General features: G+C 52.1%; 1 protein-coding gene across 1 annotated transcript; it reads right to left on the bottom strand.

Annotated features, from left to right (window-relative positions):
• Positions 1–286: 286 nt before the first annotated feature.
• On the bottom strand, positions 287–22859 carry GPR155 (G protein-coupled receptor 155). Its single transcript, XM_078870825.1, is given in 18 exon segments — positions 287–2312; positions 4934–5092; positions 5488–5552; positions 6353–6448; positions 7177–7316; positions 7743–7847; positions 8090–8285; positions 8845–8938; positions 9393–9483; positions 10618–10738; positions 11236–11319; positions 12154–12309; positions 13171–13333; positions 13736–13910; positions 14311–14482; positions 14484–14620; positions 15256–15875; positions 22551–22859. Coding segments are annotated over 17 exon segments (2733 nt in total). The 5' UTR covers positions 15752–15875; positions 22551–22859; the 3' UTR covers positions 287–2029.
• Positions 22860–27404: the final 4545 nt, after the last annotated feature.

Below are 27404 nucleotides of genomic sequence, written 5' to 3'. Positions count from 1 at the left end.
CGGTTGCAATAGATGCCACCTATCATGGTGCAACGTTCTACATCATTTTGCAGCACACACACACACAAACGTTCCTGTACTAAAATCGGTATGTGCGTGGTATTTCGCCGAAAAGAAAGATTGGTGAACATGGGATGATGTCGAGCCTTCAGGACTGGAGATGAAAATCTGTGGCTGTTAAAATCCTACAGCTCCCCAAGAGAAGCAAATTTCACAAACGCGCGCCGCTGAAGCCCATCAATGAACAATTCCACTTTGATTAATTAGCAATGCCTCGCAATCACAATTGGAAACCCAAGTATTTTATTTCCATGCAAAAACGCGTTCATTTTAGCTTTGCCTCACCATTTACATATTGTACAGTAAGCACATGTATTCTATTTCATCACAAGCCGTTCCAACTATTACCTTTGCGTTAACCAGTGACCTTTACAAAACTGCTGAATCCAAGCAGTCATTAGGAATTAATGTTTTTGACTTTTATTTTTAAATGGCGCCAATTGTTACATTTTTCATCCGGCACAAGCTGGGTCTGCAAAGTTTCGGACGTGCCAGGCAGGCCCTGTTTTGAGATTCCCGTTCTGATTTGGGATCGCGAGTCAATTATTTAAACGTGGCACATTGACGGAGACTTGAATGGCTACTTGGGGTCATAGGATGTACTCGTAAATATGAAACACATCCGTTAAATTTACTTTGCTCTCATACAACTTGATGTACGTGTTACGAGAATATGGATTGATTTTAAATAAATTTCATCGGTGCATTAGTACACCCCAAGCAATCCACCGTTGCCTATGAAACTTGGTACCTATGTATTGTTTGCATTGTGAAGGCTCGCTTCTTGTATGGAACTGGCCCAGGCTTGTTCTCACTCGTCTTACGCAATCGCAGTCCCGATTATCCATTCCCACTGCTCCGCCTGACGCCACCGTTTTAAAGTCCTGAGAAAGAATATATAAATACTCCTCCTAGAATCCGCAATCCACTCTGGGTGCAATAAAAGTGCATTCCAGCCCAAGTTTTCCAGTACCTAGACAAAGTAAAACTCCCGACCCCACCCCAGTGCAGCTAATCAGAAAGGTGGCAGGGGTATCAGCATTTGCATTCCGTGGACAATTAAAAAAATACTGTAATTGCTGCATAAATACTGTCATGAGCGTACAAATTATCTCGCGCGCACACACGGAACTGTGGTACTGGTAGTATAATGGAACACAAATTTGCATTCGAGTGTTCAGGTGGTAAACATACTCTACGTTCATTTTCACGACTTTACTTTTACTGCGACGAGAAGTTGTTGGGTGTTTTTCTAGTTCTTAAAACACAAAAAGGGTATCGTTTTAATAGGAGCGTTTAAATACTGGGAGTTTCGCGGAAGAAAATCGAGCCGCCCTTGCACATGCTGCGGAAAGCAACGCGGGACATCGGCGATGACAATGTGACGAGATTCATAACGAACACTGCACTTGCACAGCCAAGAATGCAACATATAAATTAATGCGTGCATTAATTTGTACAAGTTGAGTGCACGCGGGGTGTGCAAAAGATGCCAAGGAATTGTTGCGCTCGTGCATTTGGTAATGGCATCGCACGTCGGGCTTGCCTGCTCTGTTCATAATCCTCGCTTGTTTTACTGGAGTACGATGGGTTTCCCTGCATCGCTCGTCGGTGAGAGATACGAATCATTGATCTATGATGCGCGTTGCTCCCCCCGATCAACGGCGTCGCTCACGAGCCACGAGTTGTTCACCAGCGTGAAGTCGATCATCGGTAACCAGCCTTGTTCAGCAGGACAATGAGCGACGTTCACCAACCGCGAGCGTGGTTCAACAACGACAGGCGTCGGTCGCCAGCAATGGACGAGCATTGTTCCCCAAGTAGCGTGCATCATTCAACAATGACGGGCGAGCATTGTACACAAGCAATGATCTTCAGTCACCAGTCCAGTCGCTTCCCATTGGCAGCTGAACGTCGTTCCCAGGCGACGAGCACTGCCAACCACTGTTCACCGGCGACGATCGTCCCATCACCAGTCTTCAACCGGTGGCGGCGCCACGCGGTAGTAAAGGGGAGCGTCGAGGAAATCGAGCGCCGCCGCGGCGCTGAAGTCGTCCTTGGCTCCTCCACCGCCACCGCTGCCGCCGTCTCCTCGTCGTCCGCCGGCCTCGGCGAGGCGCGCGATGACGCCGCCGCACAGCAGGCGCTCGGCGTAGCGCGTCGCTCCGTCGCGATCCTCGCTCAGGCCCGCCGCCACCAGCCAGCCGACGAGCTCCGAGCCCAGGCAGACACGCACACGGCGCCGGCCACACCTGTGGTGTCGGCCAAGCCGCGGCCCCCCACCGCCGGTCGGCCCAGAGCTCCGGTTCAACCCGTTTTATGGCGGCGCTCTCTCTTTAGCATCATCATCATCATCGCTACTTCCCATCATCGTCATCGTTGTTGCTGCTATGAATGTATCATCATTGGCGCTACCGGTATCTTTACTAGATAACAACGATCCACACACTGCTTTGTACTCTAGCTTATGTGATCCCACATCCACGCACCATCTGCGCCTTCATTAACCCGCCACCACTGGCTAGCGTGGTGAAGTATGGTCAAGTAACCCCCACGACACGCACTGCGTACAGAGGCTCGCAGCCAGCAGTCTCTTTACAAAAAGGTACACACGCCAGCCTCAATAACTTCAGGAATTAATTTTACGGTTGTGAACTTTGCTGCATGACTCATTACAAACCTCGAGTATGAATGTCCAAAAGCTTGCACAGTAACGGAAGAACTACTTGTGTTTTTAAAAAGAGTAAAATTCCTACTTATGAACATCTACCGCTTTTCAAATGCTGTAAAACTGAAAGCCAACATCTTGTGTGTTAAGAATCGTCACGTTTCTAAAACAATCCGAGGATGACATTTGGCAGTGTCGGGCATGGAATGTCCACATCAACTCTGGCAAAGAACAAAGTTGCACCAGTCTAGCACGGAGGCTTTTGCAGCCACTCGTAATCCTAGTGCAGTCTTCTGGGTTAAACCTCGTGTTGAACATTTCCGCTCGCAAGCTTTTGCCGCGCACTACTGCTGCGAGGCAGCAGTGTCGCTTTATTTCTGTTAAATGGCCTATCTAGGTTCGGCAGCGTGATGAGCATTTCCTCTCTCGCTTTTCTTCTCTCTGCGGGAAGCTTCGGCTGCTGAAGCTTCAGCTGCCGAAGCTTCCCGCAGTCGTGCGTGGCGAAAGCTGGAGAGAAGAAATGCGAGAGAAGAAGCCTAACTCAGCAGACCGCACTTGGTAAAGTTGTACGACGTGGCTGCAAGGCCGACTGACCTCAAACCGCTCGGAGATGATGCCCTACCCTACCGTCTTCCTAATGCTATTCAAGAAGTCACCTAATTCCTTACGGGACGGCTTCCTGAACAAAACGGTTCCCTCAATTCTCGATTTGGCGGTCGCCCGTCTCCGAATAAAACGACGCGCTTCCGAGTCGAATACATCAAGATGCTCGGACGCTGGTTCTGGTCGGCGGAAGCCATCCACCTAGCTCAATAAAAAGACGGAGCGAGCGGTCCATGTGGGGCCACTCGACGCGCCTCTCTCCGCCAACTCTGCGAGCGCGTTTTGCCAAAAAACATTCACTCGATTAAAATGCGAATCGCTTTTCAAGCGGAACGGCTAACGGCACGCGTAGAATTATTTCAAGTTTTGATAAGTGACATTACTGTTAACACTTCACCGCCTGGTTATGTTATACGTGTATATTAATATTTATATCACCGAAATATTAGACGAAAAATTGCCAACCAAAGCATCGTTAACGTAGACCGAAGTTTCGAACGCAACTAAGGCGGTACACCTGCCTGCTTTGTGCAAACGTTCCGTATAATGTCATTGAGTCTGTCGCTTGATGGCTTCGTTTTGAGGAATGTTCGTATCCGTTTACGCCGCCACGCTCAGGGCAGCAGCAGCAGCTCAAGCGAGAGAGCGCGCCAAGGCAAGGCTGGTTTTGTGTCGGCGGCGCCCCAAACCAAATCTCAATAACCCCACAGGGCGACATTCAAAAGCCACCCCCCCTCACCCCCCCACCCCCCTCCTAACGCCACTTCTCCCGCGTGGTTGTCAAGATTTGAGAAATGAAACTGATAACATAATTTGTTTCTACCTCTCAAAACGCTAAATGTGTTTTTTTACTTTCGCTCCCCTTCCAAACGTTAAAGTCACAAAGAGCATTCGCGAATTCCGACCGCCGCAGCGTTGGTGCACAAACTGGAGCGGCGCGGCCAGTAAGGAAAATGCAATGAAGAGAAACACAAGTAAAGGAACAGCACAAGAAAAGAGAAACCACCACCGCCAAGAGAAGAAAAAAAAAAACAAAGGCAGACAAAGAGAAAGAGACAGGTAAGTTCCCGCAGACAGACCTGAAGAAATCACTGCTCGCCATCAAGGACGTTAATCATCCGTCGTCAAGAGCTCGTTAAAGAGCAAGTTCCCTGCTGCCCCCTCTCGGCCGTCCACGGTGCCAGCTCGCGCTCGCCCTGTTCCCGTATTGGGCTTCAGCCGTTCCTCTCCTCTGCATATGTCTCACTTTTCTCTACTCCAACACCATAACATTCTCTCTCATGTTTGAAAAATTTATGGGAATATATAAATACTTCCTCTGCTCTCCCAATGCCACGTGATTTTCATTGCCACATGCCACATGCTTTAATTGTCACATGACACCTCTCCCTCGCGTACTTTGTCTTGAGATGCGGCGATATTGAAACGCCGCACGGATTCAAATTTGTACTGCAGCAGTCCAGCGGATTACCATTTGGCCCTCGCGATGTGTTTGGGTATAAATCGAGGGATACTCGAAGCTACTCAACTACAAATTTTTTAAGAAGCTCCCAAGAGTGCGGAGCGAAACGTCGGACTTGTTGCCGAACGGCACGTGCGTACCTGCGCTCGTGCACGATGTCACCGCAGCAGCGCTCGCGGTGGAAGTGCAGGAATTGCCGGCACGTCATGGCCACCTCTTTGTCGGGTCCCCGCAGGGACCCCGAAGTGGGGCCGCGAGGGGACGGGCTCAGCGCCGCGCTGCCCCACAGCCTCTGCAGCCTGCCCCGTCGGCATCGCACAACAACGACGACAACGACGATGACAACAGTTCTGTGACAACGCCTACGCTGGACGGGCACCAGCTTCTTCGCAAAGAGTTCCAAATGGATGATGTATTTGTCCCGTAAGATGGCATCAATGGCACAATTAGAACGGAGAGAAAAAAGCTAAAATAAAAAAGTAAAATTAAAATAATAATTCTGCACGTAGATGATCTGCTTGTTGTATTCTTTGCTTAAGCAGGAGATTAAGAAACCCATTAGCACTCATGAATAATTGTTGCTTCTTGTGCAAGGGCGAACGGTTTAAGAACATGATCTTTGTTTCACCGTTGTTAGAGTGCCTTCTGCAGGTCATGTACAACGCACGAGGGAATGCTGTGATGGGAACCGCACCTCCTTTTGAAGGGGATGATGATGAGGTGTTTGTCCAGTCCGAAGAGAACAAACGACAAGAAACCCTGAGTAGAATCCAAAACAAAAACAAAACGAATTGGCAATTCACAACTTGCACTCCTAGGCACTATCACCCTCACTCTGGCAATTCCATGAATTGTCACGATTCAAAGCCGCCAATTCAAGTAAAAAAAATTGCCGATTACTTGTAAAAGTTGTGCTGATCGATAGCACCTCTAGCGGCTGCAGCGATGGCACAAACCCGATTACATACAATATATACGGATGGGAAAAAACATGCATTCTTACTCCTGTCGATTGGATCGGTGCATCGCGAGCGTGAGAGTCGATGCTAATGAATCTATTCGTCTTTTTTCCCCGACCACATTCCTCCCCAAAACTTGGGCGTATTTCAAAGTAATTTGCCGCAACCAGTGACATCATCATGTTCTCTATTAATAATAATCATAATTTTATTTTATGCAGCGTCATTAAATGAAAACTGCATCTTAAAACACTGTACATTGCGGACCACATTATTTGGCAGAAATAGGGTTGAGAATGCCACAGAGAGACAACAAATACGAGGGCACAGAGGTGAACACAACACTACAGAGGACAGACGACAACAACAAGAATTTGAGTACAACAATTTGAGTGTGGGTAAAGGCGAGGCCTCGTTGTACGTTTCGCATCATTTCCGAATCACTGGGGGTGAGCGTCTGCTTGTGGTTTGCCGACAAAGTTGGGCGACAAAGTCTTGTTGGACCCTCCTGAAGGAAGAGCATTCCCCACCCGACATATGAAACGTTGGCGAGGACGACGACGACGAGGACATTAAACGGGTGGACTCGCGGCGCCTCACCTGGCCAAAGTTGCAGACGGCGCAGGTGAATTTGAACTCGAGGTAGGGGCCGCCGATCGTCGAGCTTAGAAGCCACCACAGTCCCGTGCACATGCTCTACGCACGCGAGACCGGGACGGGGGGGGGGGGGGGAGAGAGGCAGCAGGCGGTGGCGGCGTCAGTACCGGTGGCCAGCAGTTGGAACTCAACCGAGAAGAAGGCTGCCAAAGGGGGGTGGGGGAGGGCTCAAGATAGGTACGGGTAGAGCATGAGTCACGTACGACAAGTTCGCTAACCGATGCGTTTATTGTAGGGAGACAACTGCAAAACACGTCAGAGTGTGTACATCTAGTACTGAAGGCAAACTCGAATGTGATAATCCCATGTCCATCATTTATCCAAGATAGCCTCAACTAGTTTCAAAGCTAATTTTGCAAGAGTCCTGCTACATCGGAATACTCCGATGTAGTGGGGGGGGGATGGGGGGGAATTAGACTCAAAAGGTCCGCACAGATGGGTTCACAGAATGAACTTGCTCTGCGCCACGGTTGCATAGATGCAGAAGAGGTGGGGCAGTTTGTCCTGGATCTCAGATCCCAGGGAGCTTTAGAGGGGGCCTCATCTGGAATTTTCCATGAAGCCTCCAAAAAACTTTTGACCATCCAGCGTCCTGACATTTTCTAGCCGAGCGGATTTGAGTGTGATCCACCAACCCTTGCCTCCAAGGCACAGGATCAAAGGCGTATATGGTATTACCACCACGACTATTGCTTGGCTCTCTGAACGATACCCACAGCTGAGATTTAAACACCACGCAGGGCACGAGAGGAGGTATCCATCCCCACCAGGAACATGGTGATGAGGAGGAGGAGGCAGAGGAGGACGTGGCGTCCAGCCTGGGGGTCTTCGCGCTCCAGGACCCTGGCCCGCTCCTCGTCGGCCAGCGCACAGTCGCCCGGCCCGCACGGGCCCAGGCAGCGCGCCACTGCACGGGGCGGTCCCGCGAGAAACAAGGGGCGAGGGAGGGTTAGCGAGTGCCTGTCATGAGCAGCGCATGTGTCGCGTTGCAAGGAGAGGCGGTGCATCTGGTACGATGCATGCCCGTGTGTCCACCTCCCTGCTGCCAATGTTGGCCACGAAATCGCTTGACAACACAGTTGTGCACGCGTGCAACTGCCCGCGTTCGTATGTATGCAAGTGTGTATGCGGGGGCGTGCGAGTGTCATCTCGGTCACGTAAACCCATAACGCGACCTCGAAGTGCACCTCGCCTGGCATGAGCACCACATAGTGGCAGGCAGTGATTTGTTGTTTTTGCGTCGGCATATACGAGTGAGCTTGCGTGCGTGCGAATGAGTAGTAAAGAACGGTGCCGCGTGGCACCGTGGTCCCCGCATTCCGGAGACGTTTACCGGCGGCCGGGTCGGCGGGGTCGCTGGCGGCCGCCACGGCCGGGAGGGACCGCGTGCTCGCACAGTATTCCGACCCCGAGCACGGGCACTCGCCCTCGCACGGCGCTGAAGGGGGCAGACGGCAGAGGGCAGCGGGGGGCAGAGGACAGGTCCACGCAACATTCAGTTCCGCCACTTTTCTCTCCACGTTGTCGGTCATAAGAATCGCCCCAACACTGATACTAGGCGTGGCCGGGAATCAACTGAGGTTACCGGGGCTTTATATCGCAGTCTGGGGAGGGGGATCTTCGTCTTTGTGTGCGTGTATATATATATATATGTGTGCGTGTATATATATGCGTGCCTACCGTGCGTCTCCAAGGTGCCGTTGGGGGGCGGCTCAGCAGGCGGAGAGGGGGTGTCATCCGGCACCCGCGTGCTCTCCGGCCCCTCCTTGCTCAGGGCCTCGTACGGACGCTGGACGCGGCCACGCCGCCCGAGAACGGCGAGCGAGGTGGCTCCGAGCAGAATGCTCACAGCCAAGATCACCACTGTCATCACCACCTGCTCCCCCACCCCCCCACAACCACCGCCGTGCAAGTACAACAATTAGGGCTTGCGGGGCATTATGGGAGGAACCCACTAAGACAATGAAGTAAAATCAGTCAGACAGCGCCACGTTATCGACAGAGTTGCAGGTTAACAATCTCTCAATTGAAAACTCGTTATTTTTAAACTGCTTTTTGGGTTTAGTTTGTTGTCCTTCCCCCGCACCTCCGATTATCGCGGTTGGCTACGTACGGTGCGAAAGAAGTTCGACATACATACATACATTAACGAGAGGACCCTGAATTAATGTTGCTTACAGAGCGGGGGGAGCCACTGCAAATACTAACATACATACGGCATTCTACGCAGAGCTCACGTGTAACACAAACACGACATGCACCACACCCACACATGCGACATGCACCACACACACACACACACAGAAGCCAACGCATCTCCACTCATTCATTAAAAAGGGTCCGATTAACTTATGCCGACCTCAAAATTAACCTCGCTACTGCAACCGAGCCTCGGCACGACCCGTGCGGTTACGGCGGAGGCCGTGACGACACACCTGACTGCGTCCCCAGAAGAACGCCGGGTCGATCTCGTACTTGCGCATGTCGCCACTCAACGCCACCAGGATCCCCACGGCAAATGCCGGCAGGCTGGAGAGAGATCCAAAAATATAAACACGTGCAAATTTATATACAGTACGTCACATATCTGACCGTCCCATATCCACCCGAGCGAATCATCCGCCTACACCGAGTGCAGTATTTGTGTACGGTGGTGTCACCTATACCTCAGTACTGTACCATCGAAATGTGACCGCAGATCAAGACGCTGCACGTAAACAGCGGGTTTAGTTATTTTGTAGAGAGAGGCGGTTGGTCACAGACGTAAGAGATCTCTAGTCTGGACTTGAACAGGGGCAGGGAGTCGGCAGCACAGACGGCTGGGGGGAGAAGCAACTTCCAGACTCGGGGGCAGCCGAGGAGAACGCCCCGACTGCTAATCCTTCGGCTTCCGGCATGCATACGTATCGTTTTTCCCGAACTTGTTGAAGCGTCAGTGTCGATGGGGTGTTTAATTGGGGACTCAAGGGGGAGAGTGGCTCACCCCCAGGCCACCACTGTCATCATGCCCTTGAAGGAGCGAGTCCTCTTCTCCCCGGCCACCTGCAGCACCAGCAGCGAGAACGCCGTCATGCCTGCCGCAGCAGCAGCAGCAGTAGCAACAGCAGCAGCAGCAACAGCAGCAGCAGCAGCCGCAGCAGCAGCAGCAACAGCAGCAGCAGCAGCAGCAGCAGCGCACGACGCGTGTCACACGCGCGGTAGGCCACACGGAAACAAAGATCCCCCGTAGAGCCAAAACAATCTTTCGGGACAAGTGTTACAACTAAGGCCGATACGACGCACAAGGAGATGGTGTGGCCGGTGTTGTATATGTCGGGTTATGAAATTTTGATACAAATAATAAACATTAATAACATTTTAAAAAATGCGTAATTCGCATAAATTATGCTAATATATACGTATATGCATAAATTATGATAATCGCGGAGATAATCGTAAACGGCACACAAGGAGATGGTGTGGCCGGGACCACGATCGGCTGCCCTCGCCTCCCCAGTGCTTCTGCTTCTTTCATATGGCATTTCAAAAAAGCAACCGGCTACAATTGTATTTTTTTCTTTAGCAATTCTATGGCACCCGGGTAGATGAGCGATGAGGTGCAATCCATCAGGCGTACATCACCGATGACTGCCCAATACACGTGTATATTCAGGAGGAACAAGCTGATTATCCAGTCCGGATGTTTACACATCTTAGCAGGTACCTATTTAAGGCCGAGTCGACTTAGGGAAAGCCCAGGAATAGTTCAAATATTAGTCAATAATTTTAGCCCCGAACGGGAATCAAACTGGAGGTCACAGGTGTGTTGTTCAGTGTGCTAACCAATACGCTACTGCTCTGCAATAGATGCCAAGTTTCGGATGATCCGACCGAATGTTGTTGTTGTTGTTTCGGACTGTATAACATCACAATAAGTAACTTCACTCACGTGGTATTGCTACCACGCTTTTCCCGTCACGACATCACTTTCGCTTAAATAATTATTAATGGCTAAAATGGTTATAGTGAATGCAGTTTAATCGATGGAACTGTGTAAAAAAATATGTATTCATTAGCACAATAAAAAAAAATTGTTACATTCAGTACATGAACATGAAAAAAATCCAAACTTGGGTCTTAAAGTCCAAAAAACTCACGTCTAAAAACCAGAAACCCAAAGCTCATCCCTGTTAGCAAGCAGCTAGTAAGGCCGGCACGGCGGCACCCACCGGTCCAGAGGTACGAGCTGCACATGGGGGCGTAGAGCAGAATGAAGGCGAGCACCCGGGCCAGCGTCCCGGCGCCCGTGCCCAGCACGTGCCAGCACACCATACCCACACACGTCAGCAGCTGCACGATAGGTACGGCACACATGGCGAGCGCGCGCACACACACACGCACGCAGTCAAACGCACAGCACGCACACGTGGCATGCACACGCGCGCGGCCACACGCACAGCAGGCACACGTGGAGATGCATACCACGCGCACGGGGACAGGGGAGGACGCGATTGATAGAGTGACACCGGAATACAATTAACAGGACGCCGAAAATATGCAACGAAAATGAAGAAATACCCGACACGATGGAAAGGCAATGAAAACCAAAACGGCTAAACCATCGAGATGTAACGTACGTGGGCAAAAACGTTCGCAAACGGGGACACATTTCAGCCGGGTTTGTCCGGGTCCGCGATCCGGAAAATACGTCCGCACATGGCACAATGCACCCAGGATTCCTCTCATTGTGGCCGTGGCTACTACCGGTCACATGCCACCTACTACAGCCAATGAGCGACCCAGAAAATATTGGGTGAGAAATGAAGTGCCGGTTTCCAGCGTCTCACCTGGGCGGCGAACAGATTGATGGAGAAGAAGTGCGGGAGCTGACGATAGCGGCGACTCAGCACCGCCAGACCCAGCACCCACACCTGGGACATCAAACAGAGACGCAGCGCCACACGGGGACATCAAACAGCGAGGGGGTGTGGATGATGAGAGGTCGAGTGACCCCATGAGCAATGCATCTACAAAGCCAAGATCCGTGGTTTGAATCCGGAAATCCACCACCAGTGCTCTTGGAGACAAGGGTTGGAGGATCACGAAGATTTGTGAAACTCACAAAGCCGCTGAAGCTGCGAGGTGGCTGAAGACGGCAGTGCAGCGAGTGGTGAAGCTGTTGTTTTGGAGCTTCGCGCGCGAATAATTTTCAAAGTGGATTTGCTCCGAATGCTTTGGTTTCCCCCCACCAAATGCAAAACACTCCTCTAGAGGGCAAGTGCCCAAAATATCTTTGTGCAGAATCATCCAGAAAAATACATCTTGAGAAGCAACAAGGTTTTCCGGGAACTATAAATGACATATGTGACATCATCATCATCAACAAACCAGGTTATTAATTGCACCCATTTCATGGCCTTAGATCAGTTACCAATTTATATACAAAAAAAACCACAACATTACGTTAGCATTTCCACTTAATTTGTGAAATACCATTGCAGCTGGGCCACCAAAAGTCTTTTAGAGGCCAGGGGCAAAACTGCCAGATGAGGCTCCCCTCTGAGCCCCCCTCTGAGTCCCCCTCTGAACCCCCCCTCTGATTTGAGTTCTGCCTGAAATGGCCCCACCTGCACCGCCCCCATCTCTCCGGCGCTGCACCAGAGGACCAAACAAACGGGAAGCGAGGACAGGGCAATGCGGTTTGTGGTTTAAACGGACGAGATCGATTTCACGGGAGGGGGACCGGCGTCGCGATCGACGCCCACCAGGAAGATGAGGCCGACGATGCTGATGTCGAAGCTCACGCTGTCCAGGACGGCTCGCGTCACGCGATCGTCGAGCTTGGGCATGGCGAGCAGCCACGACGAGACGTACATGAGCGGCGCCGACAGGAACGTGCACACCACCATGCCCGTCGACAGCTGCCCCGCACGCGCACACGGCAACGCACACGGGCAGGGAGACAGAGAGAGAGGTATGGAGGTAGGGGAGGGAGACAATCCCGTTATCGTTTGTGAATGCACAAGTCCGGTGTGGATCAGTGCAGTGATGTTGCAGCACACATGGAGGTGATTCATTGAATAACACAAATGCCGTTCTGTCAGTGCCCCTGCCCATCGCAGATGCTGACCACAAAAACTTTGTATACGGTACACGTGTGAGCATCTGTCTGTATGTGTGGAGCAGTGTTGTAGCGCTTCGCTATGAACTTGGCCACCTCAACTTGATTCCGGGCCACGGCTAACATCAGTGGCCAGTGAAATCTGAACTGGTCCTGGACCACTCCTCCCCAACGAGGATTGACCAGTGTAAAGTATGGTCAAACAACGCCCATGACCAAAACATGTGGGCACACGCACATGAACACACAAACACACAGACAAGACACACATCTGTGACATAGCCGTAAGAGAATGTTGTGGCAAGTGCTGTTAGCGAGCACCTATGAAGGCTGGCATGGCATACGAGGGGGTGGGTGGCCAGCACCACACCGAGCTGCCTTTGTCTCCCTAGTCGCGATGTTTACAACCACACCAGATACTCATTTGAGGCCGAGTCGACCTAGCGCAGGCCCAGGACCGGTTGAGATAATTGTCACTGGTGATTGCCGTGAGCGGGAACTGAACTCGGATTTCCGGGTTCATAACGCAATGCTCCAACCTTTACGCCACCGCTCCCCACCTATGTGCACACACACAGACACATACCGGCCGCACAAACAAAAACTGACACCCACAGACAACACACAGAGAGGCCGAGAGTCCTGCAAGGGCCTCGCGCACCGTCTCGATCTCCATGGCGTAGCGGCTTGCGTAGATGATGACGCTGGGCGCCGTGGGGAAGACGCCGTAGAGGAAGCCGAAGTCGCGCAGGCTCGTGTGGTTCTTCTCTCCCCTGGTCTCCAACAGCTCCACCATCTCACGGCACAGCAGCGGGAACACCAGCCTGCAGGCACGTACGCACGGGTACGTGCGTAAGGTAGCATCCGGGGACAAGTTGATTTTCAAGGGGAATCGAACGGTGCTAATCGGTCTGAATTGAACTTCAACACCTGAGAAGTCGGACAGATGGAAAGACGCGCGGACACACAGAACGGCAGACTGGTATTCAGACAGACTAAAATACACACAGTCCACAAGCCAGACAAATAGACAGGCAGGCAGACTGACTGACATACAGAAAATTGGTGGATAGCCAAACGTCCAAACAGACAAGTAAACGTTAGACAGGGAAAAGGACACCGGACGCACGGCAACCGACGCAACCGTCAGCAGACATCGTGAGCTGGGGGGTCATGGTTCGAGGGTCAGGGTGTGTCCCGCCCCGTGTTCGCGGTCCCCGGCGTACACTTTGGCGGTGATGAGCAGGATGATGGACACGACGGTGCCGCGCGTGTGGCTCTGCATCTTCCCCACCATGGAGAGGCCCAGGTAGAACTGCGCCGATGCCCCGAAAGCGGCGCCCAGGCTGTCCAGGAACCGCGACACCAGCTCGGGAACCTTGCGCGCCAGCAGGAAGTTACCTGCCACACCACCAGCACCAAAACGCCACCCGTAGAACAAGCGCACCTTCTTCTTCCGTAGGGCTCGTGCAGATTCAGAGCAACAACTACAATTTCACATTCACGTGGTCACGCCAGACAACCGCGTCAGCGGCAGCGGAGCGTATCGGCGTGAAGTGCTCGTCGTATTTGTGGATCGGGAATTGCGTCGTTATACGTTGTAAAAGCGGACCGATGTTCCCCTTCTATACCTGCTCCGAATCCTCGCTCTACCCAAACCCCGACCGATAGTTTGTACTTCTCAAGCAAGCCTTGCACAAGTCGTGCCCTGCGATCGTCGGTCATTATTATTATTGTACGTTCCGGTTTACAAGACGTTATCGGTCGTCTTGAAAAGAACGTCGTTTCGAGGGCGGCTCACCGGCCAGGCCGACGAGGGAGGAAAGCACCACGGGGTTGACGAGGGCGCCCAGGATGGCGCCGGCGCAAGTTCGAAGCGAGGACAGAGCGCGGGAGCAGCCCGAGAGCGTCCGCGGCGGCGCCGTCATCGTCGTCTCCCCCCCCCCAACCTCCTCCTCCTCCTCCCCGGGGCCCCTCCACCTCCACATTGCGCATGCGCTGCAGCTCGCAGAAGACGAAGCCCACGGGGTTGAGCAGCACCAGCGAGATGGGCGCCACCAGGTAGATGTACTGCACGTACTCCGGGTTGGTGGCCTGGTACAGGGCTTGCACTGCGACACCACGCGGCCGGCAAAACGACAAATCGGACAGTACACGCGGTGACCGACTTTGTCGTATCCACAATTCTGCTGAAGTTATAATAATCAACTGTTACTTATAGTTTTGTCTTCACGTGTTTTTCTATCGATCGGTGTCCTGATCTTGTGCGATGCCATTTTTACCTTTGCTTCATGGGAATTTTAAAATCGCTAGGTGGCAGTGGTACCGGAGAGCGCCATCTATTGGAGGCCCTTCCACCGGCAGTTACGCGAGCAAGCAACTGCAGGGCTACACTTTATCAATTTGTCACGGTGAGGGGAACGGCCACTCCGTAGACCAGAGGTCGCAAACGGGTTTTGATTCCTTACCCGTACCCGGCCGCACCAGGGTCGCAAATGGGTACCCGTACCCGGCCGGTTACGGGTAGACGTTCCCTACCCGTACCCGTACCCTACCCGAAATGAGTGACAAACGGCTACTCACCAGTGACTCACGGCCTACCCGTACCCGTACCTGGCCGGGTACGGGTAGCCGGGTATCGGGTAGGGTACGGGTATCGGGTACCCGGTTACGACCTCTGCCGTAGACCTACGACACCAAACAACCACAACCAACAGGCAGCAACGACGGACTTTGGCCGGCTCACCGATGGGGTACCCAAGCGCAAAGTCGTTGCTCTGCGTCGCAAAGATGGGGAAGAGTCCGGCCTTGGCGAAGCGCGAGGCTGGCGCGGCCGTGAGGAGCGTGACGGCGCACACGAGCACGAACACGGCCACCTTGGTGGCCAGCACGGCCAGCAGGAAGCCCCAGCTCACCGCCGCAAAGTCCAGCACCACCATGTTGCGGAAGAGAAGCGCGGGAAGCGCGAACGACGACACGAACCCGCCGAGGCCCCGCGCGCCAGACGGCGGCACCAGGCCCGAGCGCCCGGCGGCGTAGCCGCATAGCACCGTGCCGAAGCACTCGAGCAGTGCCGGGAAGAGGCGGTCCACCGCCACGCTGGGCGGCACGCCGCCCGGATACCCCTCGGAGCCGCCGTAATCGTCGGTGGCGTTGGGATCAGTTGGGAATGGCCACTGCGGCGTCGGCGACGACGGCGGAGCGTGCAGGAGCGTCGCCGTGAAGTTTTGCGGCAGCGCCATGGGGTGGGTGGGTGGCGTTGGTGTTGTTTGTGGTGGTGGGGAGACTTTGTTTGCGCGGTAGCGACGGAGGCGGCTGTTTTCCACCCACGCGACCGGGGTTTCAAACAGCGGCTCTTCCTTTTTCCTGCGGCAGTGAAGGTCACGTTTTTACATCAAACAGGATGAGGTTTCTAATTTCCATTCCATTGATGATGGAAATCATAAACTTAACAGGCTCGACTTTGCACGAAAACTTGGCTATGAGTGCAGTCACCACCATTCACGTGACCTCTTTACAATGTCAAACACGTGTTGTGCCCAACTGTTTGCAAAATAGATGTTTTTTTTACCGAACTCATCAGGCATGTGACAGATCCTCTTACATGCACGTGCATACAAAGACAAAGGTGCCCCGTGCAGCCTAAAGCAAGTGTTGCAACAAGTGTTGTTAGCGAACACCTATTAAAGCCAGCAGAGATGGTGTTCTCACACACCGCACCAGTTACTCATTTTATTGGGGAGTCACAATCTCGTTTCAAGTTGATGAGTTAAATCGGGTGAAAACTCGACCAGGGTAGTGCCATTTGCAAGAGTCACCTGGGGCATGAGCCTGCAAGAAGGGGGCGATGATTGCTATGTATGATCTCAATTTTGTAACTTTCGAATTTGCCAAATTTGAACCCTTTGACGGCAGCACGCAATGGCCTCTTTTCTGATGAATAACGCCTGGTCTTTAATGTCCACTGCGACACAGAGAGGTGTTATGGGTTAATGGACTCGGACGACTGGAAGATGAACCATCCGTGCGACACGAATTAGGGATATGTGTTCCTAATTTTCGGATTAATCTGGAAAATGAAAATAATCGGACCTAGATACAAAGATTCCGAAAAAATAACACTTTTGTTCCCAATTGATCTGAAAGTATCACGTTGCAGGGAGTGGCATCATTTGCATTAGAGATTCTTATCCATGAAAAGTGGAACGGAGGTCACTTTTGTAAGCAGGAAAGCACAATAAATTATTGCAAAATGTTAACGATCCAAAAGATACAAAATTGCCCTTCAAAAATCTAAAATGTTTAACGGATATGCACAAATTAATAGACCAGGCAAAGAGGCTCTATCTGGCCAACACAATGTCAATAAGGCTCTGGCGTATAAAACACGGCAGGAATAACGTTCTAATTGGACGGCAATGAGGCGTCAATGGTGAACGCGGTATGGAGGAACGGCCTTTGCCCCGTTACGCCCGCTCACGGCAAATTTCCAAACCCATGGGCTCGCCAATCCCCCTGTCAGCTGGCAGTCGGGTGCAGAGCCAGCTGCCCTCTGTATTTTGGGACAATGCCTTTAAATAACCATGTTCACATTTTGTATATATAATTATATACACGCACAAAAGACAAAGATCCCCCGTATAGCCTTAACAGATTGTAGGAGCAAGTGCTGTTAGTGAGCACCTATGAAGGCCGGCACAGCACACGAGGGGGTGGGTAGACAGCACCACGCCTGGCCGCCTTTGTCTCCCCAGTGATGATATTTACACATCATACCAGGTACTCAATTGTGGCCGAGTCGACCTAGGGGAGGTCCAGGACCGGTTCAGATAATCGTCAATGGTGTTGGTCGTGAGCGGGAATCGAACCCGGGTTGCCGGGTTTGTAGCGCAGCGCGCTAACCACTCCACCACCGCTCCCCCCTATACACGCACACACACATAAGGTAAAGGTGCAGCCCTGCAATTGTGTCCTCATGACACAATTGGCAAAAGGGCCTCCACTCGAGGGGGTTTCTCTAGAGCCTACCTCTAGGGGATACTTGGCCTACTCTTCCACACTGCTCAGGCATCTTGCAGTCGTGACAACTTCTGAACGCCTGAGTCAAGTGATATTACAGCTGCGCAAAGCAGTCTGGGTAATTCCAAGATGGCATCGAACAGTGGCGACACATGCTGTGTGTAATGAGGTTTCTGGTGAAGGAAAATTTTCCAAAATTTGAAACTAAAGGGAGGGCATGTGCCTGAAATGCAGAACTGTGTTTGAGTGCTCGCAAATCGTTTAAAAGGTTTTACACTCAAAGCACAAATGGCTGTGTACCCGTCCTAAAAAATTATGGAACTTTAGGCATCAATATGTTACAACATCGATGGGACAACACTTTGAAAAACTTGGCAAGATTAATATCACTTTCACATTTACGACAACTCGAAGAGGGGGTTAACTATGAACGACTCTCATAAAACTTCACGTGAGAACGTCTCGTGGCTTTTAGTGTTAGACAACAAATTCACACCTTTACTTGGACCAAATCCAACAAAATCAGGTGGAACTAAACGTCAGATTTGATTAAAAAAAAATTAAAGCTTCAAGTTTCAGCCACATCAAAACGGAATGTTCAAGCTTATTCTGCTGGACAAGTTCCCGCTTGCGAACAGACACATCGTTTCGCCCGCGTTTACAAAACAGAAAGCGCCGCTGCAAAAACAATCACATGGTCCACGCTTCATGACAGGCGTTGAGCTGGTCACAGCAAGGCGCTGCTGGTTACAAACGTGACCATTCTGGAATAACAACAATAATAATAACAAACACGGTCACTTCCACTCTGACCCTGGCCAGACAACGTTGCCTCAAAAAGCCCTCGTTTGTTGGGCAACGTGCAAACCCCAAATGGTAGCCAGCGGCAGCAGCAGCAGCAGCACCAATGCCACCACGCCCCGGCTTCAATTTCACCGACACATTCGCTCGTCTCTCCAGGAACCCGAGACAACGTCCGCGTAGCCGAAACACAACATGCTCCCCCCCGCCTGGCTGCTGGTCGGGACAACACGTGCTTTACTGTTTTGTATTACGTGGAGAGTACAACATAAAGTAAAAGTCGGTAACGACCATGGGTTTTTGTTCCACATTTTTTAATCGATTTTTTTTTATTGAAAGCCATCATTGGTAGCAGGTCACCCCCACCCCGCATCATCCCCCCCAGCAAGTCAGACCTAGTGCCAACTAAATTCCCCCAAAATGCACCCAAAATTGTGATACAGTATGCAGAATCTAAGCAGGGTTGAGAATGTATACTGCTTGGATGGGTGCTGTAGGCATTCGCAGGGCTACTCTGTGGGCAGCAGTGAGCAGGATGGGAAAATATCTCGGAATGTACTTCACTCCTACATCTACGCTGCCTGCCTTTACCAACACGCACTGAGCGGAGTGGTGAAATACAGCCACAGAGCCCCCATGAGCTGCACAATGTGGGGGGAGGTCGTCATCCATCCGCCAAGTCAGAGCTGAACATCATCAGCTGTTTTTATTATTTGATATTAACAGTGGTAGGACTTGTAGTTAAAGGGGCCCAATCAGCGAAGAGATATGATATTCATAAATCAGGAGATAGGTGAACAGCTCATGGGCCAAATGGAAATACAAAAAAATTACGAAAAAATGCCACTGCGGTCACCAATCTCAAAGAGTGGAGCGCATGGTAACACCACTGCTCGCTTCCATCATTCTCTGGCAGCATTTCACATTCATTAGGCTCACTCCTGAGGCCGTCCACTGCCTTACGCACCAACCTCAACATGAACGGAGGAACGCTGAGGGTTTAATGCTCTGCCATACTAAAGAAGCAGATTAACACGTGGCTGGGTGACTCAAGAGGGTTTCATACTGTGCCAGAGCACTGAGGCCGATACTGCTGAGATGCTGGGTTCAACTCACTTAAGCTACCCCTGATGAACCCAGGTTCTCAAGAGTGGCCAATGAATTGTCTCAGCTGGACACAAATGGCTGCCCAAAAAAAGAAAACCATCGGTTTGTTTTTACTTAATTTGGTCTACTCCAGCTTTCAGAATGAAACATTTCAGTCTTAAAGGAAACACTCTTTTCAGGTTATATAATTATATAAAAGGTGTGACTCTACAGTGGATAAAGACGCAAATTAAAGTTGTTACATCGCCTTCATGGGATGTTCTTTGACGCTGCTCACCGAGTTACAAATGGAAATGTATTCAAATCATTATATGGCTGACGATAGTGCGATTGGAATGTTATTGACAAATAAATGTTTTTAAAAAACACCCGCATATCTATTGAATGCGTATATTTCATCATACGGAGCCATGATCTCTATGCACTGCTGGATGATGGACTCCCCAAGCTCGAGAGTGGTGCTCGAGGGAATGTTGCCTCCTTTGACTGCCACTCTGTCATTAGACTCGCCCACAGGTCATCATCAATACTAGTGACGTGTTCGGCCCAAGCTCAGTCACTTTCCTTACAAATGCAACAGCAAAAACTCGACCAACATTAGCACGGCACATTTATCTCTGCATGACGAACTTCTGGGAGTTCTAACCTCACCCGGACACAACCTGAACCAAACGTAGATGTAGTAGTGAGTTTGCTCTTGACCCTGGCTACTCTTGAACGTGACAATATCCGGATATCTCGGGTTCTCAGCTTGTTTTGACAAATAAACCTGAGGCCTAGCTTCGGCGCTAGAATCCACTGGCACAAATCCAAGCGAGGGGGCATTACACCAGTTTCTGGCTGGCTTGCAACACCAAATAAAAAAACACATTTGCCTAATCAACTAAAACCAGGCCGTCACTGTAGCCCTGAAGTAATGCACAAGAGCACCCGATTATTTTTAACCCAAGTGCTCTGCCTAACACTACGCATTTGCATCTCCCATACTCCCAGCAGTGAACACACAGCAATTACTGCATTCCTTTACGGCCATCTGCAAGTACACCAGGCATGCTAAAATGTGCACTTAAATGTATGCGGTTATTGGACGCTTTGTTTTACCTTCCGTGTGCTAGTGTGTTCTAATAGTGCCATAATATTACTGTATTTTACTGTGTTCTTTTTAAACCACTGTTGCTGAGCACAGACCCAAATGTCTGAAACGACCAGCAACCAATATCACGAATTACAGTTGTAATCGACAGGAATTCATAGGCTTCTTGAATAGCTTATAAGAACCTGGGATGAGAAACAATGCAAGGGAATTTAAATAGTTTCGTGTGGCGTGAAGCGATGTCAACGGTGGTTTGCCACACTGCCCTATTCACCGTGCAACCCAAGTTCGACTCCCAGGCCACGGTGGAAATTGTTCTGGGCATCCAAAATTCCTGGGAATCCCAAACGCACCGAGCCGCATCGAACCGCGTGGTGAAATGCGTTCAAACAAATCCCACGACCAAAGCGACATGGGGGGGGGCAGGCCATCATCCAGCAGTGGATTGACAGTTGTCTTGATTGTAATTAAATCCGCGTGCGTCTAAACCTCGTGCGTCGCGGCCGTGTCTGCAATGCGGTCCCACCACACTCACCCACTCTCATTCCACACAGCTCAGCCGTGTGCGAACACCCCACTCACTACTGTGCATGCAGCACACGTGTACACACTGCTCGCGCGGGGTACATAGTGACACACACACACACACAGAGTGTTTAATATGTAAAACCCTTCCGTCTCAATCCAACTGCTGGGTGAAGGCCTCCCCCACAATGCATGAGTCTTTGGGGTGATGGGGAGATGCTTCCTCAGGTTGGTCGTGGCGGGTTGGGGGAATCTGACCCCATCGGACTCATCCGGAGTGGCTTTGGTCGTCAGGAAATTCCTGAATGGGCTGAGCAGGCTCAACCCCTGCTTAGCTTTCGAGAGCGTGAGAGAGCTCCAGAGGCATTCCGGGTGATATTTGGCAGAGGCGAATGTGTAATATCACGATAATTGTATTCTATGGTTTATAATTGCCGCAATTGAATAGCGGTCATGTATACCCCTGTTTTACTTTAAGAATAATTTACGTTATAATTTACCAGGTCTCAATTTTTTTTTTAGTATCTATGACCTCTCGCCTGATTTTAAATGAAATATTTAATTCTAGGAATGTAGAGTCCATACAGAGCACCGTGCACGTGCAGGTTGGGAGCGGTGGTGCAGTGGTTAGCGCACTGCGCTATGGACCCGGCCACCAGAGTTCGATTCCAGGCGATGCCTAACATCAGTGGCGAGTCATAACCGAACCCAAACGTGGCGTGTTCTTCATCAATCCGCATTGGCCAGCGTGGTGAAGTATAGTCAGAGACCCCCATGCCCAGAACGGCGTGGGGAGGCAATCATCCGGGAGTGGTTTGACAAGAGATTCACGTTATTATTATTTTACGCATACAAAATGCAAAACACACATCTCATACCACTCCAGTCTAGAGTATGTGCACAGGCGTTGTGGTGGTGTATATAATAGTAACATAAATAAGATAACATAGAACAGCATCCCCTTGCGAATCCAAACCTTCCCATGCTGTTGCTCATGGTGGGGGGGGGGGGGCATAGGGGGGGGGCTTGACCATACTTCACCACGCTGGTCAGTGCGGATTGCTGAAAGCAAGAACAGAACTGGAGCAGTTCTTACATCGCTCGCCAGCGGTGTTCGCCGCGACCGCCAATGAATAAAACTCCCGCTGTGGGTAGCGCAGTGTCGCTAACCACTGCGCCACCGCTCCCCACACACGAATCCTCTGGTCGTGCCGCCCTGGCCGCTGGGCACAGCGCTCCGCGGGATTCGTGGAGCTCGGCAGCGATGTGAGGGCGTCTAGGACTCTAGGTCGAGCGAATCGAGTGGCAGGACGACACGGCGACTGGAGCTAGGCCGCCCAGCACCACCACCGCCGCCTTCCCCAACCCGCGATCCGCCTCGCAAACAACGAGGGCTGCTGTCGAGTCGACTTGAAGACGGAGCCACAGGAAGACACTCACTCACTCACCTCGCACACTCACACACTGCAACGTCAAGCAAGGGGCCATCATCATACCTCCTGACGAGCGCTCGGCATGCCGCTGATGATGCCGCCGCCGCTGCTGCTGCTCAATTCCGCCGCGCGTTAAAACTCCGCCTCTCGTCTCGTTGAGCAAAAACAGAGGGGAGGAGGAGGAGGCGGCGGCCTCGCCAGAGCGACGCCTTTGCTGTGTCCGAGGAGGGAGCGCGCGTCCTCTTTAAAATTGTCCTCTTTAAAATTGTCGCCAAATTAATTCGATGCGGATTTCGTTCACGGTTCGCCGACGACGCGAGAGCGAAGCGCCGACTCCGTTCGGCGAGGTGGGGCGGGGGGAGCTGTGGGAAGGCGGCACCCCCCTCACCACCCCCACCACCCCCCACCACCACGTGGGTCGTCCGTCGCAGCACCCCCTCGAGACCCCCCATCGCCGCCGCCGCCCGCCCGCCCCTCGTGCCCCCCCCCCTCGTGCCCCCCCCTTCTCATGCCCCTCCCCCCCCCTCTCATGCCCCCCCCTCATGCCCCCCCTCTCATGCCCCCCCTCTCATGCCCCCCCTCTCATGCCCCCCCCCTCTCATGCCCCCCCTCATGCCCCCCCTCTCATGCCCCCCCCTCATGCCCCCCCTCATGCCCCCTCCTCTCATGCCCCCCCCCTGTCTCATGCCCCCCCCTCTCATGCCCCCCCTCTCATGCCCCCCCCTCATGCCCCCCCTCTCATGCCCCCCCCTCATGCCCTCCCTCTCATGCCCCCCCTCTCATGCCCCCCCCCTCATGCCCCCCCTCATGCCCCCCCTCATGCCCCCCCCTGTCTCATGCCCCCCCCTCATGCCCCCCCTCATGCCCCCCCCCTGTCTCATGCCCCCCCCTCATGCCCCCCCTCATGCCCCCCCTCTGTCTCATGCCCCCCCCTCTCATGCCCCCCCCTCTCATGCCCCCCCTCTCATGCCCCCCCTCTCATGCCCCCCCCTCTCATGCCCCCCCCCTCATGCCTCCCCCTCATGCCCCCCCTCATGCCCCCCCCTGTCTCATGCCCCCCCCCTCTCATGCCCCCCCTCTCATGCCCCCCCTCATGCCCCCCCTCTCATGCCCCCCCCTCATGCCCCCCCTCATGCCCCCTCCTCTCATGCCCCCCCCTGTCTCATGCCCCCCCCTCTCATGCCCCCCCCTCTCATGCCCCCCCTCTCATGCCCCCCCCTCATGCCCCCCTCTCATGCCCCCCTCTCATGCCCCCCCCCTCATGCCTCCCCCTCATGCCCCCCCCTGTCTCATGCCCCCCCCTCTCATGCCCCCCCTCTCATGCCCCCCCTCATGCCCCCCTCTCATGCCCCCCCTCTCATGCCCCCCCCCTCATGCCCCCCCTCATGCCCCCCCTCATGCCCCCCCTCATGCCCCCCCCTCTCATGCCCCCCCCCCCTGTCTCATGCCCCCCCCCCTGTCTCATGCCCCCCCCCCTCTCATGCCCCCCCTCTCATGCCCCCCCCCTCATGCCCTCCCCCCTCTCATGCCCCCCCCCTCTCATGCCCCCCCCCTCTCATGCCCCCCCCCTCTCATGCCCCCCCCCTCTCATGCCCCCCCCCTCATGCCCCCCCCCCCCCTCTCATGCCCCCCCACCGCCGCCCCGCCCCCGCCGCCTTACACAGCACATTTCCACAATCAGGGTAATCACCGCTCACGACGATGAACGCGATTAATTTGCGTTCACGACGACTGACGTTGGGCTCGCCCCGCGGCGTGGTCTGCGCGCTTCTCGACGGCCAGGATGCTGTCGGCCTCCTCCTTGGCGTTGCGTCACGTTCTGGCTTGAGGTGGCGTTGTGTATACGTCCATATGGCAACATAATATACTGTAGGGCAATTAGTCGTTACAATTCACACACATTTGACCAACCATTGCTGGCTGAAGGCCGTCTCGTGCAATGTAAACGTGATGGTGGTTTGACCATACTTCACCACGATGGTCAGTGCGGTTCGGATATCACTCGCCACTGATGGTCAATGTGCAGCGTGCTAACCACTGCACCACCGCTCCCTCCCACATGCGGATTTTAAGACGTGATTATTCACTTAATAGCACAATAATGGGATTAGGTTCCACTAAGCCACAATCACCAGGCATGATCGACCCATTCCTGTACGTACAGGAATAATTTATTTGAATATACAACACTGTACTTACTGTGTCGTTACATGGGTTTCACGTTTGTATAGATGGCAACAGCATGCTGATGAGTCTGTGTACATATTGATGTGCAGCTGTTACAGTCCCGAACGCCGTTCCAGCAGTTATATTTTAGCCAAGCCACATCCATCTCGCCTTAATTTGTCCTAAACCTGCCCATGGGATCATTGGAATATAGGGTGCAATAGTCGACTCTAGCGGTAGTGCCTTACGCCGATAATTATCCTTACTCCAAACCACTCCTGGCAGCGTTGCGGAAAATGTAACGTGAGAAATGAATTCGGGTGTGATTGATAACAAAAAGTGTGTACAGTATAGGTATTGCAATGTTTTATAACTGCGCATATTTTGAAACACCATGGCATGCATGCATACCTGTCAACCCATACGGTTTCTCCGTATTCTTGTCCAAGGAAATTGAGTTTTCAGGTCCATACGACGTACAGCCGTTTCAATAAATCGAAACAAAATCCATGTCTATTTGATTGCGTTTCTCCCTTTGTGATGGGACTTTGTAGGATGCACGTTGAGATTTTTAAGGGGCACGGGGTGACCAATAAGGTCTGACTTGGTTTGTACTAAGGTAGGCACTGACAAGGGGTTGACAGATATGTGCCTGTGATTACCACGTGGTAATCACACGATTGAGCCGGGCGGTGGAGGCTATGGACATGGCCTGTAATGGGGCACTGGAGAGGCACCGAGGGTTGATGGAGCACACGTGTATTTTAAAAATCCCTTCCCTTCTACATGGGATGGAGGGATGGACAAATAAGAATCGGCTTCACCCTTTCTGGCAATAAAACACGAGGTGATGAGATGTTCAAACACCAAACAGATCCCTCCTGTTGCAAGACATCAAGACTGCATTAGCCACACGTACTTGTGGCACAACATGCCAACAAACGTGCTCTGATAATATTCTTGGTTCTTTCGTGAAAGTCACGTAGATGGAAAATAAAAATGTAATTAAGTTAAAAATAAAAGCAAAAAACCCACGACGTTTCGATCGCAACACAAGTGGCCTTCATCAGGCGGAGAGAAAAGAGGGGGCACGCCTCCAAATGCAACTGCTTCTAAGGGCTGCGCTCTGATGATACACGCACTGTCTTGGACACGGATTGTCAGACTAGAGAACACCAAAACGCGAACTATACAAAGGCAATGCAGGTCTCAAAGTACTCATAGCTCTGGTTGAGCAGTTCGTGTTTCCCCCCTCGAATGCGTGGGTTGTCTCCAGATGCTCCGGTTGTCTCCTCTATGTAAGCATCTTAAACGTATCAAGGCCAATTGTGGGCACTGTCTCATGGTGTGGCCTTCCCACCTCTGATTAACACATTCCTGCGGAGGCAGCTGGTAGGAACGTTGGGTTGCTCGGTCAATGGCCAGGGTCAACGGCGGCGTGGTGTATTCCGCAAATATGCCCGACTGTGAGGGCGGGCACAAGCCGGCGTGAGTAGGTTAAACGTTGAGTTTTATAAGGGCACCACGGGGTGACCAGCCCCACCCCACCCAGTCTCACCCCTCCCACCCCCCACCCAGCCCCACCCTCCCCACCCAGCCCCTCCCCACCCTCCCCTCCCAACCCAGCCCCACCGTCCCCACCCAGCCCCGCCCCTCCCTCCCTCCCCACCCAGCCCCTCCCTGCACGACGGACACAATAATCCCCTGTGGGCTGGTGTAACCAGGAGGTTCCTACCAGTATTATGCGGCACATTGTCCAGCGCGATGTGTCACCAGTGACGGTAAAATCTGCACGTGGTTTTTCTGTGTGCATATAAAGCAAAACGTCAACCCAAATAAACACAAGTTTGTTTTATCTTGTCGATAACCACCTGGACTTTGTGTCCCTGGCTTTGCCACGTCGGCTTTAATGTCAGTTCATAAGAACACTGTATTTTCTCAAGTTGCAGTTAAGCGCGTGATGATATCACTGCATTGACATCAATAAACGTTTGACTATGTCTCCCATAATCTTTCTGACATCTCCAGACATCTCTCCTCTTACCTCATGCCACGTCCAACAACTTAAATGTTCACGTTATCTCGCTCGCTATCACTCCATGTCAATTTTACATCCCCATCACCTCACGATTGCATACCTCTATAGTTTGCCTGCATATTTTCAATAAATGTTTTTTTATATAGAAAACAGCACCCTCCAATATGCCAGGGCGTCTCAGAATGCTTTCTATCTAATTTCAACACATTCTAAAGGGCACTCCCAGTTGCAGCTGCCACTGTGGACACAAGGTGACCTCGTCTGCAAACATAAAATGAGTCCACGAGTGGAGGGTGATGTTTGATGTGGATGATCCCAATTGAGTCATCCGTTCAGCTCTATCTTGCCTGCATCTCTCTTTTCTGCTTTCGGATCTCTCCGTGTCGTCTCCATCGCTCTCATCTTGTGACATGTGGGGGGCTCCATGCAGTAAATATAAAATAGTATCTGGCTAATACTGCCCCGTTTGTAGACCTGAGTTAGGGCTACGTTATGTGAGAGTGCAATAAAAGTTAGGGGCTATGTTTAGACTTACCTTTGGAGCCGTCAATAATTAACACGCAATGTTGTCTAACACGCCTGAATCTGCTGATGAGGCTCCAACAGTTGAAACCGGTCCAGGGATTGCAAAACACAAATGCTGCTGGAAAACTTTCGTTCAGAAGGGCATTTGGCTAACGGGAACATTACGATGATGACTGGTGGTCGAGACG

Source organism: Lampetra fluviatilis, chromosome 31, assembly GCF_964198595.1.
Source record: "Lampetra fluviatilis chromosome 31, kcLamFluv1.1, whole genome shotgun sequence".
In the NCBI taxonomy this organism is placed as follows: Eukaryota; Metazoa; Chordata; class Hyperoartia; order Petromyzontiformes; family Petromyzontidae; genus Lampetra; species Lampetra fluviatilis.
The sequence above is the reverse complement of the archived record's forward strand: the minus strand, read 5'-3'. Positions and strand labels throughout refer to the sequence as shown.